This window comes from Tetrahymena thermophila (assembly GCF_000189635.1).
Source record: "Tetrahymena thermophila SB210 genomic scaffold scf_8254811, whole genome shotgun sequence".
Taxonomy (NCBI): domain Eukaryota; phylum Ciliophora; class Oligohymenophorea; order Hymenostomatida; family Tetrahymenidae; genus Tetrahymena; species Tetrahymena thermophila.
In genome coordinates this window covers 554,488-570,681 of record NW_002476567.1, presented here as the reverse complement: position 1 = coordinate 570,681, position 16,194 = coordinate 554,488, and the positions used below count along the sequence as shown (strand labels likewise).

The 16,194-nt window shown below is 21.1% G+C and overlaps 6 protein-coding genes across 6 annotated transcripts; 3 read left to right on the top strand and 3 right to left on the bottom strand. All coding sequences in view use genetic code 6, as the record gives it.

The window, feature by feature from the left end:
• Positions 1-667: 667 nt before the first annotated feature.
• TTHERM_000066759 (hypothetical protein) lies at positions 668-1,966 on the top strand (the record flags this gene model as incomplete). Its single annotated transcript, XM_012795544.1, has 2 exons — positions 668-1,283; positions 1,338-1,966. 2 exons carry the CDS (start codon positions 668-670, stop codon positions 1,964-1,966), a joined length of 1,245 nt encoding a protein of 414 aa, XP_012650998.1.
• Positions 1,967-2,251: 285 nt separating this feature from the next.
• On the top strand, positions 2,252-4,390 carry TTHERM_00066770 (transmembrane protein, putative; the record flags this gene model as incomplete). The annotated part of the gene is made up of 3 exons (XM_001007716.2): positions 2,252-2,334; positions 2,382-3,508; positions 3,642-4,390. The coding sequence occupies 3 exons, from the start codon at positions 2,252-2,254 to the stop codon at positions 4,388-4,390; spliced, it is 1,959 nt and encodes a 652-aa protein (XP_001007716.2).
• A 202-nt stretch (positions 4,391-4,592) lies between these two features.
• TTHERM_00066780 (hypothetical protein) lies at positions 4,593-5,004 on the bottom strand (the record flags this gene model as incomplete). Its single annotated transcript, XM_001007717.1, has 2 exons — positions 4,593-4,860; positions 4,931-5,004. The coding sequence occupies 2 exons, from the start codon at positions 5,002-5,004 to the stop codon at positions 4,593-4,595; spliced, it is 342 nt and encodes a 113-aa protein (XP_001007717.1).
• A 3,832-nt stretch (positions 5,005-8,836) lies between these two features.
• Positions 8,837-10,944, top strand: TTHERM_00066790 (transmembrane protein, putative; the record flags this gene model as incomplete). The annotated part of the gene is made up of 5 exons (XM_001007718.2): positions 8,837-9,209; positions 9,269-9,815; positions 9,954-10,376; positions 10,426-10,824; positions 10,911-10,944. 5 exons carry the CDS (start codon positions 8,837-8,839, stop codon positions 10,942-10,944), a joined length of 1,776 nt encoding a protein of 591 aa, XP_001007718.2.
• A 2,698-nt stretch (positions 10,945-13,642) lies between these two features.
• TTHERM_000066789 (hypothetical protein) lies at positions 13,643-14,731 on the bottom strand (the record flags this gene model as incomplete). The annotated part of the gene is made up of 1 exon (XM_012795546.1): positions 13,643-14,731. Exon 1 carries the CDS (start codon positions 14,654-14,656, stop codon positions 13,643-13,645), a length of 1,014 nt encoding a protein of 337 aa, XP_012651000.1. The 5' UTR covers positions 14,657-14,731.
• A 915-nt stretch (positions 14,732-15,646) lies between these two features.
• Positions 15,647-16,190, bottom strand: TTHERM_000066788 (hypothetical protein; the record flags this gene model as incomplete). Its single annotated transcript, XM_012795545.1, has 3 exons — positions 15,647-15,670; positions 15,832-16,001; positions 16,154-16,190. 3 exons carry the CDS (start codon positions 16,188-16,190, stop codon positions 15,647-15,649), a joined length of 231 nt encoding a protein of 76 aa, XP_012650999.1.
• Between the last annotated feature and the right edge of the window lie 4 nt (positions 16,191-16,194).

Genomic DNA, 16,194 nt, shown 5'->3' with positions numbered 1-16,194 from the left:
TGAGATTATTTGCTCATACTATTCAATTGATAATTATTAAGACGTTAAGGATAATAAATTTATTTTTGGGTTTCTTTATTTTTTGATTGATGCCTGTCAAAATGTTTAGTAATCAACGTTATGTGCGTTTAAGATATTTGGGAGTTTCTAAAATTTGTAGAGTACGAATAAATAATAGTCTTTGTTAACTTAATAAATGTATTATACTTTTTTTTATAAGTATTTACCATTCAAGGCTTAGCAATTTTATCTATTTGATCTTACTAAAAAGTCTTAGAATAAATCATTTTAGAATAACTTTTAGGAAAATATTTAATCACTACGCGAATACGAAACTGAATAAATTTATATGAGTGAACAAAATTAATAACTAAAATTGATTTAAGCGATATAATATGAGGACAAAGAGTATCAAGTTTGCTCAGATATTTTAAAATGTCTAATTAAAAAATGTGAGCTCCTCCATCATTTATTATACTCACAAATAATTAATTTATCTTAACTCTAAGATAAGCTGACTATTCTTAGATAGAATTTGTAATATATAAACGAAAAGCTAAAATAGCTTATTAATTTAAATCCCTTCAACGCATTAATTCCTCAGCTTGTTGATATTATTGAATCAGAATTTTGCTGCGATAGGTCTTTAACTTAATATTTGAAAAATATGAAAACATTTTTTTAAAAGAAGGACCACTCAAATCTAAAAGTCAAACAATACATCAAGTAGACTATTGAATTAACAAACTTAACTGATTCTGTTATACTTTTTTTATCATTAAGAGAAAGAAACCCTTTTATAGTCAAGAAAGCTACATTAAATTATCATGATTTTTTGAATTGGGATATCAAAAAGCTTCCATTAATTGGTTAAAGCATAAATGTATTAATGCCTCCCTAAATTGCTAGCTTTCACGATGAAGCAATCAACGTATACTACTATTAATCATAGAAATATAATGAAGACAGTTTAACTCTTGACTCAATAAGTTAAAGAGAGTAGATTGGCATAGATGGAAGGGGTTGGGCTACTTGTTATATGATTTACTTTTAATTAACTATTTTCTCAGCAACAGAAATAGGAATCTGTTCAAGAATATAAAAATAAAAAGAATTCACTGATTGTTTGATTGCAGATGCAAAAACTTTATAAATTATAGCAATTTCTGAAAATCTACATGAAAAATTAATTGGTCATAACAATCTCTCAAACTAAATTAAAAATATAAAAATTAATATGATAATGAAAGATATAGAAAATTTTATTGAAGAATTAAATCAAAGTAAAATATTATTTTAGTTGATTTTAAATCATTTTTATCTTTATTTATTTAAAGATAATTCAGAATATGGGTTATTAGAAACAGTTCTTACAAAGCCTTCCATTGAATTGTTAAGAAGACACAGCTTAATATAAAAATCTGTAAGGCAATAGGATAATGAAGAAGCGGTAGCGTTTTAGTTGAAAGCTGACTGTATTTACAAAAAAAGCAAATACCTAAGAATTATTCAAATAAAAGTAATAAGCTTAAGATAAATAAATAGCTCATAAGATAATTTAAACGAATTAGAACCAGAAAAAATAAAGAGAATTTCTTCTATTTTTGATGATAAAAAACTATTTTAATCTAAAATTTTTAACCAAAATGAAAAAAATTTTTTCCATTTACAAACCTTGTCTTTCAATAAATTTTAAAATAGTCCCATATCCAGATTTTCTAAAATAGAAAATTTCGATGATGAAACTCCAACTGCAAAAAGATAGCTATCTTAAAGGACTGAGCTAATAGTAAGTTAAACACAATCTAATAATGACAATCTTTATCTCACTGATAGAATTTTTTCAAATAGCAGTAAGTATTTCTAAAATATCCTTTTTACTTTTTTTTTCGAAAATATTATTCCATCATCACAATTAGAGAAGAGAATCGAAAATATCCATAAAATCAAAATGAGTGGAAGTTGAATAAAAATTATTGAATTTATTTTAATTTTCTTTCATTTTGAAAATATCAAAATTTTCTATTCCCATTTCTAATTTTTTTTCAAAAAAGTTTTAATTAAATTTGATAATATTTTTAAAGTTTTATCTCAAAATGTTTAATTGAATTTATATTTATTATTTAATTTGAAATATAATATAAATATCAAAAATTTTAATTAATAATCATATGTAGATTTGCTAAAAAGATAAAGTTAGATATAAAAAATCAAATAGATTTAAATAGCTGAAAGTGACGATAGAGATAAAATGTCTTAAGAAGACAATATTGAAAATATTAAATTTTAAGCCAGCGAAACTAGATCACGATAAACAGATTTAACTTACAACAAGTAAATTAAAATAAAAATGATTTTTATTAATAATTTATTTATTTTAGATTTTAATTGATGGCGAGAAATATTCATTCTAAGAGATAAATTTTTGGATTGAAATTAATTAATATATTTGGTATTGCCTTCTTTATTTTAATTATGGTATTATCAATAGTCAACTATAGTATCCTTAATAATGCTTATGTTAGTCAGTAATAGGAAATACTCAATTTAGACTGGCCATCTTAGGTTCAAATTTCATTATAGTAAGTGGTCTCAGATTTATCGTTTTAATAGTTGACTCAGGATACTTATATACTGAATAATTTATTTTTAAAAAATGAGAAAAATAATTTAACTCCCAGATTAAAAGCACAGCTGAAGAATCAATTAAGTTAACTTAAAGGATATGTTGTAAAGCACTTGTTAATGACTTATCCAACTTAATAAGTTTAGGATGAATTGCTCAGTAAAAGAATATAATACTAATTTGAAAGCAAAATTAATTAGTTTGTTACAATAGATAGTACATCTGATTATAGATTAGAGCACATTGTTTATTTTATGTTAGAAAGTGTATTTGCTGTGGCTAACTCAACTTCATCGTTTATAGAGACGAATGATAGGTTAATAAAGGATAATTTTGAAAATTTACAAGCTTCATACTAAAATGTTTCAAAAGCTATTGAAGATGCAATAAATTTAAAATTTTAAGCTTTAAATATATAAGCTAAAATCACCTTTTATACAATACTTGGTGTTGCAATTACATTTTTCTTATTCTTCTAAGCAATTTATTATTATATTTAGTAAAAACGAAATAAAATCCTTAAGGCTGTATGCTCATTTACTTCTAGTTCTTTGATATCTATGATTGATTCAAATAAACAAAAATAAGTCAATTTAGAAGAAGTATTAAATTACAGTAAGAGATCAAATGAATGTATTTAATATAACAAATAATTGGAAGGAGCTTAACACTTTTAATTACAAAAAGAAAAATAATTATTTGAAATCAATGAAAAAAAAAATGTTACTAGGTCTAAAAAAATAATTTAACTCAAATAGTTAAATATTATTTTAAGTTTCGTTTGCCTTTTGAACCTTTCTGTAATCCAGCTTTACTCTTTCTCGAATTTTATTTTAGTGCAAAGTTTCACTTAGCTACAAGTTTAAGAAAGATTATTTTTAAGTAAATTATATTTTTATTTTTAGAATTAAAGAATCAAAACTTTAAAAGTTACTTTTGGCAACAAAACCATTTTCATTCATATTTAAAAATATTTTTTTATAAATAATTTAATTAATATTTTTTTAAAAATTAGATACTCTCACTTATGTCTAATAAGCTATGAATAGAAGTATAGCCTATACACCTATTCTTTTACATTTGAAAATATACTATCCTTAAGAGTTTGAATATTATTATTAAAAATATAAAACAGAAATCAAGTAGAATCTTGCTTTGAATGATAATTTATTTTAATTGTATTCGTAGCAGTAATATGTTAATAGAAATAATTAAACTTTTTTTATGTATTTCATGAATGGGATGTTTACAGGAGATGCTTGTAATATCACCTAATAGTATTCTTATTATGTAAATGGAGGAGGGTATAATATTACTGACTGCTACTTAGTAAAAGATTCTATTTTATCTAAAGGGATGATTGCAGCATTAACTAGTCAGTATTCGTATTTATAGTAATAGTTTGAAATCCTTGCTTAAATGAATATCAAATAATTTATAGTGAATGAAAAAGTGTTATTATAATCTTTTTCAATTTATTAATAAAATCAATTCAGAGTTAACTTTCAGTAAATATTTTCTGCTAACAAGAGATGTATTCGCTATTAAATAATAGGAGATTATTAAGGTATTATAGATAGTAACTACTTTTACTTTATTTTACAGATGGCTATAAGCTGCACTATTTTTATTTTTGTTTGGATGTTCTTTTTCTCTTATTTTAGAAAATAACATTTACAAACGAAATTATCTTTAGATGTATTTGATTTGCATTCTTTGGCTAATAACAGAAAATTATATAGCTAGTTTACTTAAATTAAATGACAGGATATTTGTAAATATATAAATTTATATATTACTTAAAACATATAACATACACATTACTCAAAAATTAAAAAAATGTTAAACTCTTTGTTGTTAGGTATATATTGTAATTATACTAAAATAAGTCACGCCATTTTCTGAAAATAACATTTTTTTGTCAAGTTTATTATAATAAACTTTAATTTAATAATTTTGGTTTCCTTCACATGTTGATTTAAGAAGTTTTATGGTATCTCAAAAAAATTTTTAATTAATTAGCTTTTACTTTAATTAATATATAGATGACTTTTTGAACGTCTTCTAATGTTAATACTGTAAGAATACCATTGGTTCTATTAACTCTTGCTTGAAATAAAGATTTATTAGCTTTGTATGTAGCTCTTGATATTAATTAGCTTTGCATGTAGCTCTTGCTGAAAATAGCTAAGGTAGAGTGAATTTATTATACTCTGTTGTCGACAATTATTATTCTGTTACAGGATACAAACATGATGAATTTAATAAATATATCTCAGGCGCTCAAAATTTAGATTTACTTACAGATTCGGTTTTTCTTTAAAGGAGTGTGAATAGGCAGCAAATGGCATATTTAATGCAGATTTAGTCAAATCCATTATACAAGTTTGTGATAAATATATCTCTAGAATCCCAGTTTATTACACGAAAAATCTCAAACTATTTTTGGGATCAATTATTGAAAAAGGAAAATCGTATTCATTTATTGATAGATATTATTATAGACTTTATCTATTTTATATAGTTAAGAGTGTTCAGTAGAAAGTAACCAATTTAACTTATTACCACTATAACCAAATGATTACTCTAAATCATATTTTGGTAGCCATTTCACTTGTTAGTAAAATTTTGGTGATTTTTATAGCTTACTATAAATTATTTTAGAGGTAATAAACAATAAATAAAGCTTCTTCTTGGTCTAGAAGAAAATTTATAGATATTAACTTATTTCAAATTATCTAATGAATGGAACAAAACATTAGTTAAAATAATCAAAAAACAAAATAATATGAAATAATTATAATAATTCTAAATTTTAATTAGATTTTCGTTTAACTTTCCTCAATAAAATATTTCTCTTTTTGACTTTATATCATGTTTTATATATTGTAATAAACAATCCTGAAGAATGTAAGTAAAAAACATAAGTTAAGGAATCAAATTTAAAATTTTTGCTGTTGGATTCAATTCAAAAGTTACATCACTTTTAAATTTTATTTAGATTGAATTTAATAAAAAAGACGGGTTACACAAAAAATAATGTGAGATATCCACTAATTAATTTTTCTTCATTTTCATTGGTAAAATCAATTTTGAAAATTAAAATATGAATATTAAAAACATCAAAAAAATGTCTTTAATTTTATAGTTTTCAAATAAAAATAATCTAATAATGTTTTATGTTATTTTTACAAAAAAACATTAAAAATTTATTTATTTACTTAAAATGCAGATATTTTAATCTAAATTAATGTAAATAGTAAAAAATACACACACCATTTTCTATATTTAAAAACCAAATTTATAATTTATAATTTTTTTATTAGCTTAATACTTTTTTGATGTGATTTAACTTTATTTTATAAAGTTTAATAGTATTTATTGATTTACTTAGAAAATAATTAGCGCTTTAAAGAGACTTATCAATAGTATTAATATACATTAGGTATTATATCTAATTAATACTATTTTATTTTAAGAATGCGATTAGGTGATAAGGTCTATTAAATTACTCTATTAATTATTTATTACAATAAATCAAGAATTTATATGGATAACTGAATCAATATTTTTCTATATTTTTGGATAAATTTTATAGACTAATTGTGCTTTTTGCAATTTTTAAGAATTTATATTTTTTATGATTGAGATTTGTAACCTACCTAATAATTATAAGAAATTCTTAAATGTAAAGATATATAAAATTGATTAATTGATTAAAACTAAAAATTCAAATCTATGATTAATGTATAATCTTAAGAAAAGATTTTTTAAAGGTTAGAAGTTAATGTTTTATTTTATATATTGTGATCAAAAATTAGTAATTATTTTTTTATAAATTAATTAAAATAAATAATTAATTAAATCAATAAATTAATAAAGAATAAATATATTCTAAAATAAAATGAAGATAATGTATTAAAATAATTAACTTTTAAATTTATTTTAACAGAATCTACTCTAAAAATTTATTGTCTTCTAAACATATGACATAGTGAAGCTCTATGATAGGGGATTCTTACTGTCTATTATTTTACTAATAATTAAGCAATCTCTCTATTTTTCATTCTCAATTACTTCTTCAATACGATAACATAAATAAAATATTCACTACCTTAACCAACTAGAATAATACTTTAATAATCTATCAAAAAATTTTACTTCTCTCATTTTTTTTTTAATATTAAATAGCATCATAACATTTTTTATAATAATAAAACTTGTTAAGTTTTCAAAAAATCAAATCAAGTAAAAAGATCAATCAAGCATAATTTTATTTAACAAATCTAGTAACAATAACAATAATAGCAATGATCTAATTATATCTGCTATATTATAAGTGTATAGATATACATTTTTTTTGATTTCAACTAGGAGTTCTTTATTTAACATAAAGGATTAAACAATTTTATCAAGCATTAACATCTTTCTAACATGGACTATCAGTAAATTACTTATTTTTCTCATTTGTTTCAAATAAATTAATTTTTTTTATTAAAGCCTTTTTTATTTGCTTTCACAACTATGATGCCAGATTTATCTAGACAGATTACTTAAATGTTAGATTTAAATGGATATATTACATGGAAGTATTAATTGACATCTTCAATATGACTTTATATAGGTTTTTTAATTCTAATTATTTGATAATCTATAACATTCTCAAATATTCTATTTTATTTTTCCTTAATATTATCTATATTCCATACTTGAATAAAACCATTCAGATTTTGAACTGTTCGTTTTGCTTATTTAATCTAGCCTAGAATATTTATATTTTGCTATATATGAAAGACAATTAGGTATAAGTATATTATCTATTTATAATTTTTTCGATTCCCTTTTGCTATAAAATTGCATAGAGTTTAATTGAAGCTAGACTTAACTTTTTGATTGATTCTCTGAAATTCAAATTTAATATTCCTAAAGATAACTTGAGAAAATTAAATATTTCTTAAAGTGATTTGGAGCATTTAGATATTTTTATTAAGCATTTTTACCATAAAAGCCCACAAAGCTATGATAGATATTTGATTTCTTAAGAATCAATATTTTTAGAATAGATTATTTATATCCATAGAATCTCATGTACTCAACAATCATTTTGCTTTTGTTCAAATGTAATATTTATTTATTTAGCATGATCTTAATTATCTAATAAAATCTTACACAAATTAATTAAATTAATTATGAATTTACTTAATTAAAAATTTTGTAAGGCTAAAAAAGTATTCTGATGTAATCCTATTCATTTGAATTCTTTTAACTCACTTTCTATTTCAAATATTTATTTTTAATTAATTTAATCAATCAAAATCAAAGGATTTTATCTTTCAAATGTAGTTAAATCATTGAAAAAATTATTTATTTGTATATTACTTTATTAAATAGGAAATCCTAACCTAATAAGACCGTGAAAGCGAAAGGATTAGAAACAAATTCATAACAAAGTATGTAGAGGATATTTTAGAAAATGTAAATAGCTAAGGAAATTCGTTTTTTGTATCAAACATATAAATTGCACTTTTTGTTGATGTATTATAAAATGAAGCAAAAGCATTAACTTTAGCTCTTAAAATCTGGAATGAATAAAATTAAAAATTAGATCTATCATAAAAATAAATGCTCTTTAATAGCATTAAATATGTTAATTAACAATCATTTCTTATAAGACCTACATAAAGTAACCTCGATTTGTAAAATCTAGTCAATTAATCAAAATACAGCTTCTTTGAATAAATAAAATTTGATGAAGAACTTTCTGAATGTATATAAATGCTTAAAGAATGTTTAAATATTAAAAAAAATTTAATACAAAAAATTGGAGTTAATTATGTGGATTTACAAGAATCATTCGAAATAAGCATGATTCTTTTAAATAAAAAAGGAAAACTAAGCAATAAACTTTTAAAAATGATAAATATTTCTAAATAATGTTTTACTCTTTAGATACTAATTGAAATATTTTAAGAAGTATTTCTTCATAATTAACCACTTTCTAAAAATATTTAATAACCTAACTTACTGAATTCGCTAAGTATAAATGAAAATTATAATTAAAATAAAAATATTTATAACTTTTCAAACTAAAGTTGTGTGCTTTTTGTAAGTTTGATCAATATAGGAAAAATAATAAGAGCTTCAAATAATCTATATAATGTTATCCCTATTTATTAATAAGATGAAGTTATAGGTAAGAATATTGATTATATGATTCCTCAGTCAATAGCATAAGCTCATAGTAATTTAATAAAACACTTTTTGGATAGTAACATTTCTAGATAAAATACGAAATCTTTTAATTTGCTAATTGGAATCGATAAGCAAGGTTGGGCTATCCCATACTAAATTAAACTTCAAACTTGCATGATTGGTTTATCTGATTATGGAGTAACCGCTTAGGTTAAGTAAATAAAAGACTGTTTTTTGTATTTGTCTGTAGATATAGGAAAAAATTTTAATATAATTACATGCTCATAGATGCTTTTTAATACTCTCTTTAAAGAAAATCAGAATAAGAATTCACTTGATTAAATAAGACTAGATTTATACATGCCTACTTTAGCTAGCTTTACCAAAAAAAGTAATAAATTGTTTATCAAATATTATTTAAATTACAAAGTATATTATTTAAAATTAAAGAACAATATGAAAACTCATTTTATGAGACTATATTTGTGAAACCAAAAAATAAAAGCTAAGCTCAATTTGATAATTTAAAATAATCACCAGAATTTATAGAATTACTATTATAGATGGATATATTTAAAATATCTGCACAGTGCACATTTATAGAAAATAAATTTACTCAAATTTTATAATTAAAAATTTATGAAGTAGATTTGATTGAAGAAAATCACCTTAAAATAGAATTTTTAAAATAATCAATGGACCATTTAGAGCAATTCCAAATCATTTCTTAAGAATTCACTCAATAGCAAAAGTAAATTTTAGATTAAAAAAGCAAATTTTTTGCTAAATAAAAACAAAATTCTCTCACTTAAAACGAAATTAATGAAGATAGTAGAAACTTTATTTCTGAAAAAACCTATAGTGGATCTAACAACAGCAATTTAAAATATATTTCAAATGAAAATATAATTTAAAACCCTAGTTAACAGTGCTAATAACTGGATTTTACTTCAAAAATTTTGCAAAATAGTATTGCAGAAATTACAAAACTAAAAGTGTAATCATAATAATTCAGTTACTAGAAAGTTTAAGAAGAAACCAAAGCTTAAAATAATACAAATCAGCAGATTCAAGCTGAAATAAGTAGTTAACCTGAAATTTTATTCTCCTCAATAAATATTTTAAGTACTAATAGGGATAGTAATAAAATGATTTTATATTAGGAAAATTTAGTTTCACCAAATATTAAAGCTAGAAACCAAATTTTAGATTAAAATTATCCATTCAATTCTATTGACACAATTGACTAGTTTACTTTAGATTATCCAAAAAACATTAATCACTTTCAAACAAATTTGAAGTTTGATCAATTTATATAAAATCCTAATAAAATTGTAAGCTATCCACATAGAACGAGCTATCTAAGTTAATCAAATATTATTAAATCATTCAAAGAAAAAATGAAATCTCATGAATAGAATTTGGAAAAGAAATCATTTTAATAATCTAAAACCCTAAGAGATAAAAAAAAAAAATTCACCAACAAAAAGATTGAATCACTTTAAAAACTTCAAGAAACTAGCATATAATCTTAAAAATCTGAAAATTCCTACAAAAAGTAAAATATTTTTTATTGAACTAACTTTTTTACTAAATAAATAAAAAAGGAAGATGACCAATATGATTAAAAGACCATCAAAATTAATTGGTTTACAATTAATAAAATATTCTGGTATATTAGCCTTATTATCTATGATTGCCATGAATATAATTAACTTTGTTTAAACAAACAATAATTTATTGCGACAAAGAGAAGAATATCAAGATTTTGATTGGAGCTTTAACATAAAAAAGTGCTAGTAATTGATATTGCAGTATTAATCGATATTACAATTATATCAAGTAAGCATTTTTGATGGTTAAGAAAGCAAGTCAGGTAGAGATTTAATTGGTGATATTTAAACAAGTTAAATTTAAATTTATAACAATTACAAAAATCTAATTATTTAAACTTACTAAGCAAACTCTACTTATACAAATTCGTTATTTTCAGAAGTTGAGAATTAGTATTTAAATTTTACTTTTACATAACCATTAGGAAAACAATTAGTTAGCTATTAGAGTTTTTAGTATATTTTAAAAATTTTATTAGCTTTATAGTACAAAGTAGCTTATCAATTAGATGATACACTTTAAAATGAGATATAAATTATCTTTAATTACAAATAAGTAATAGATTAATTTGATAAAATTGATTTAAATGCTATGATTTCAATTAAAACGAAATATTAAGATATCAAATAACAGGCTAATATATATTTATCATTGAATATCTTAATTTCAGTTGCCTTTTCTTTGAGCTTCATACCAATCTTTATTTACATTCAAAAACTGAGATAAAGAATTTTAGCTCTTTTGGCTACTTTTAGTCCTGAAAAACTTTAAAAAATGCTAAAATTTGTAAGTGATTCTTAGGATATTATAAAGAAATAGCTTTCTAGGTAGCCACAAGACCCATCAAGCCAATTTAATGAAGTTTAATTAAATCTAGACAGTTAAAAAGATAGAATAAAATCTTCATTTGCTTCTTCAACTTGTATTCAAACTATCCAAAAAAATAAAAGTTTGAGTTCTACATCAAAGTTGAATTTGTGTAGCTTTAAAATTTGCTTTTTTGCATTTATTTATTTACTGTGTAATATAATCTATTCAGTTACAGTAGGTATTTATTAAAGCTATTTTTTTGAAGCAATTGAGAAGAATATTGAATTCTAATGTAATTGTTTTATTAAAATAAAATTTATTTTTAAAACATTTTTACAAATATTAATCTTAAAATATTTATTTAAAATAATTAGAATAAATAAACAGTATAGCTGAGTATGTTATAACAATAGCAAATTAAAGGGTATTAATGGTAATAGTCTATAATGGAGCAAATAATCTTTATTAAACTTATTAAAAATAATAGAAAGATTAATATGAACAATTAAAATAAAAATTAAACTCCTTATATAGTATTATGGATAATCTATAAAATAATGAGCATTTTAATTCTTTTTTTGATGATAATTTTATTGAGATAATTCTTTAAAAAAATTCTTGCTCAATGATTAATGAAAACTAATAATATTTAACAGTAAAAGGATTTAATGTTACAGAATGTAATTAAGTAAAGTAGAATATTTTTTCCTCAGGCTTGATTTCATCAACAAAATGGTTTTTATAGTTGTTTGAAAGCTAATATTAATTATATTAAGGCGACTTAAATGATCCTGATTTTTTTTTATTAAATATGTCCAAAGTTTTTAGTGAATTGTCAATATCAGATTAATTCTACTTCTAGAAGTATTATGATTACATCATAAATGCATTGACTGAGTTTACTATGAAAAAATCTTATGATAACTACACATATTTTATAAAATTAAATATCATAATGATATCTATTTAGTTAGCTTTGTTTGTGATACTTTCTCAGTTCATTTATCTGAAATTTTACTCAAATATGTTTAACAGTATTTAAAAAACTAAATTAGTCTTAGACCTAATAGATCTAAATTTTATATTAGAAAATTAGTATATAATGTCTTATTTATGCAAATATAAATGATCTATTTGATATTTGCAAAATAAACTATTTTCAATAAAAATCTTAATTATGTATTTTTTATTAAGTAAAATAAATTGTTAAATAAATAAATAAGTTTAGTTTATTTTAATTTTTTGAAAAATCTAATATTTTTAATTATTGATATTGCTTTATATTTTAATTTGAATGTATTAAATTTTGAGTAAGTGAATCAGTAGAGCTTTCACTTAAATATTATTATTTTTTACATCGACCTAAAGTATGTTTTAAAAAAGGATGTGGTACATATTGATAATAGGATAAATTTATTTTTAAAAAGAAGTATTTTTCCTTTAAAAATTCAAAATAAAATAATAAAAATATTATATTTATCGATATAATTTTATTATATTTAGTATTAATTTTAATATAAAAAATATAATTGAAAAATATATTTTTCTTAGAGATTTATTAAAAGAATATAGCAGAATTCTTTCGAAAATATGTAAAAAAAAAATTTTTTTCACTTTCATAATTTGATCAAAATGTAATGGATTACAAATAGAATGAAATTAGAGTGTGAACAAAATTTATTTAAAAACATAAAAATGAAACGAAACACTGTCATCTGTTCAAACACAATTGATAATATTTTAATTGAATAAATAGTTATATTTTTATTAAATTTCTTAATAATTTATAATTTATTTATAAATAGTAAATAAAATACCATTTCTAGCTACTTGCTTATTTTATTAAATTTCCCATAAATTTCATGTTTTATTTTAATAAATAAAATTTATTATTTAATTTTTAAAAAACTTTTTATTGTTAAAAATTTTAATGTTGATATACTAGGAATATTTAAGATATTTACTAATAGACTAAAACAAACTATGTCTCCATCCATAAATAAAAATTATTATATTTACTTAAAATATTAATAAAAGTAGATATCCAAAGGCTTCAATAATAATAATATTGTTCCCATAAATAATGAATGAAAGTATATAATTAATGATAATAGATTTGCATGAATTTAGATGTGAATATAGGTATATTTAATATAATATTTTTAAATAAGCTGCATGAATAACATTAATAAATATAGTTTAAATAATGTAATTGATTATATTTAATATCTATGTGTATTGGTTGAAAAAATGTTTAGAATATATTTGTTATTTATTAGTGTATGAATATAATATTTTTGAATAAAAAGTAACTAAATAAAAATTGAATATATTTTTAATATAATTTTATTAGATTAAGAAATAATATAAATGTAATATGTTTATTTTTTCTACTTTAGATCACTATTAAATTGTAAGGTTTCTGATGCATACAATTCTTTTTTACTTCCTCCAGTATTTTAAAAACCTATTTTTTTGATGCATTATCATATGTTAATCATCTCCAAGCATATTAAAATTTAGTGAAATGCAAATTAAATTTTTCATAATACTCAATAAAGTATTAGTAAACAACTAAATATTATTGTGTTTTGAACTTATAAATAATTCAAATGATTTCAGCTTTGAAAAATATTTAAAAGTTTGTATAAACTATATTAATTCTTGTTCATTTGCCTCAAATCCACTAGCAACTAGTTTAAAATTTTGAAGTTTATTTGTTGCAAAATCTGACTATCCTAGATTTTTAAGTTGTAGATTTGATTATTTTATGTATATTTTAAATAAAGAATTCATAGATTTAAAGTTGTTGTTGGAAACATGTAGGTAGAATGTATGTAAATTTTTATTTTCATATAAAATATATCCTATTTGTTCCAGATAAAAGTCGTCTAAGTTACAGTTGTTTAAAATTAATTCTATAGATATGAAATGATGTCCATTTTTTAATGTCTTAAAGAAAGATTTATAATCTTGCTCTTTTTATTAAATTTAAGAAAAGTTTAATGATATGTACTAGACATTTTTACAGTTAATTAAGCGATCAGCTACCAAATAAGCTATTTTATCGTTTGGTAGAGATTTTTTATCTTCTTTTTGGTCCTAACGCTTCTTAATGAATATATCAATTTAAAAATCTAATTTTATTTTAGTTATTGTCCTGCATTTGCTAAGCCCTGATAAAAAAATCTCCATAGTAGAATTAGGAATATAAGTAAAACCTATGTTTAGATGAAAAACTCTTAATTGATGATACTCTTGCAGCCTTTAACTAATAATTTTAAAGATCATCCTTTTCCTTAATAGGGAATTAGAAAAATTTAAGGAAAGGATAGAAGCATTATGGGCATCAGAAAGTATTTAAGAAATATTTAAATAAGACTATTCATCCTCTAAGTAGCTTGAAATTTTCATATTTAAATGCAGAGATATGTTTTATGAATCTATTTGGTTTATCAAATTTGAGTAGTAATCATACGAATTCTGAGTAAAATATGTGCTTATTTTGATAGAAACTGTTCTATAATTTTATTCCATTTAAAAACTATCATTATTTAGGTATTTTGTTTTCTATCTGCTCCGATTTTTAAAAGGAGTGCATTGGTTTCCCATTAATTAAAGATAATATTTAGTCCTTTTGCTTATAAATTAGGTAAAAAACTTAATCAAAACTATATTAATGATCATACCAAAAATTAAAAGTAGTGAATTGGATATTTTAAAAATTTATAAAAATAATTTTAAGCTGTTAAATTAAATTTTTATAAAAATCAATCAAATTATTTAATTTATAAACTTAAAGTTTACAATTATATATTCTTAACTGCTTTAATGCCAAATAATATCAAAATAATAAAAATGTTTCATATCCAGTCTAAACAGTCAAAATTAGTTTTATTTTAAAGTAAAATATTTAAACTGATTTAACAGATTATATTTTTTTAAAATTTTAATTAGATACATATTTTAAGGTTCTATAAAATATTAAAATTTAATGTAAATATTTTTAAAATGAGTGCTAATTTTTAAATAAATATTTTAGTTGGTGATAAGTGATTTATTGATTGATTGATTATCTAGAAACGCTATGGTGTTTAATTTTATAAAATCTGAACAATCAATTATATTAATTATGGGTTTTCAAGCTTAACTTACGTGAATAATTCGATTAATGAAAAATCTCGAGTGAATGAGTAGACTTATTTTTTTAATTTATTAATTTATTCACTTAATTAATTAATTTTTAATAAAAAAATTTGATAATTCAGTAAAATTAGGTTATAATTAAAGAACTGTTTACTAAGAAAAGAATTTATACAAAATATGGAAAATATTAAGCAAATAATAAAGATATTTTACTTGTAAAAGAGCTATTTCTTGGTTAAATCTTATAATAGGTCCTATTCATTATGCATTCTATTGATCTCGCTTAAATAATTATCTTATATATTTATATCCTTTAGTCAAGAAATATAAAATTTAAGCAGCGATTAATTGTAGTTAATTTAAAATATATGGTAAATAGTTTCAGAAGTAATAATGGTTATTAATTCAATTTGTTTCCTCACATTAATGGCTAACATTATTACTGACAAGATTTACGAAGAATCGAAAGTAGTGCTCTCTTTTTGCTTTTAGATATACAACTACGTGCTATTGCCTTTAAGTTTTATTTCTACAAAATATTCTTATAATTAAATTCCTATTATCTCTCTCTACAATATTGGATCTACGATTATTTTAAGTAATTTTTACAAAACTTTATATAATAATAATAATTTTAAGAATTTAAAATTATAATTTTAACTAATAATATTTAGCTAAAATACTATAATTTTTTATAAATTATTTTAGGTTTATTTGTAGCTATACATGATTATGACTTCAGATATTAAAGAGAAGATTACTTACAATCTAGAACTCCAAAATATAAGATATTATCTCTCATTTTA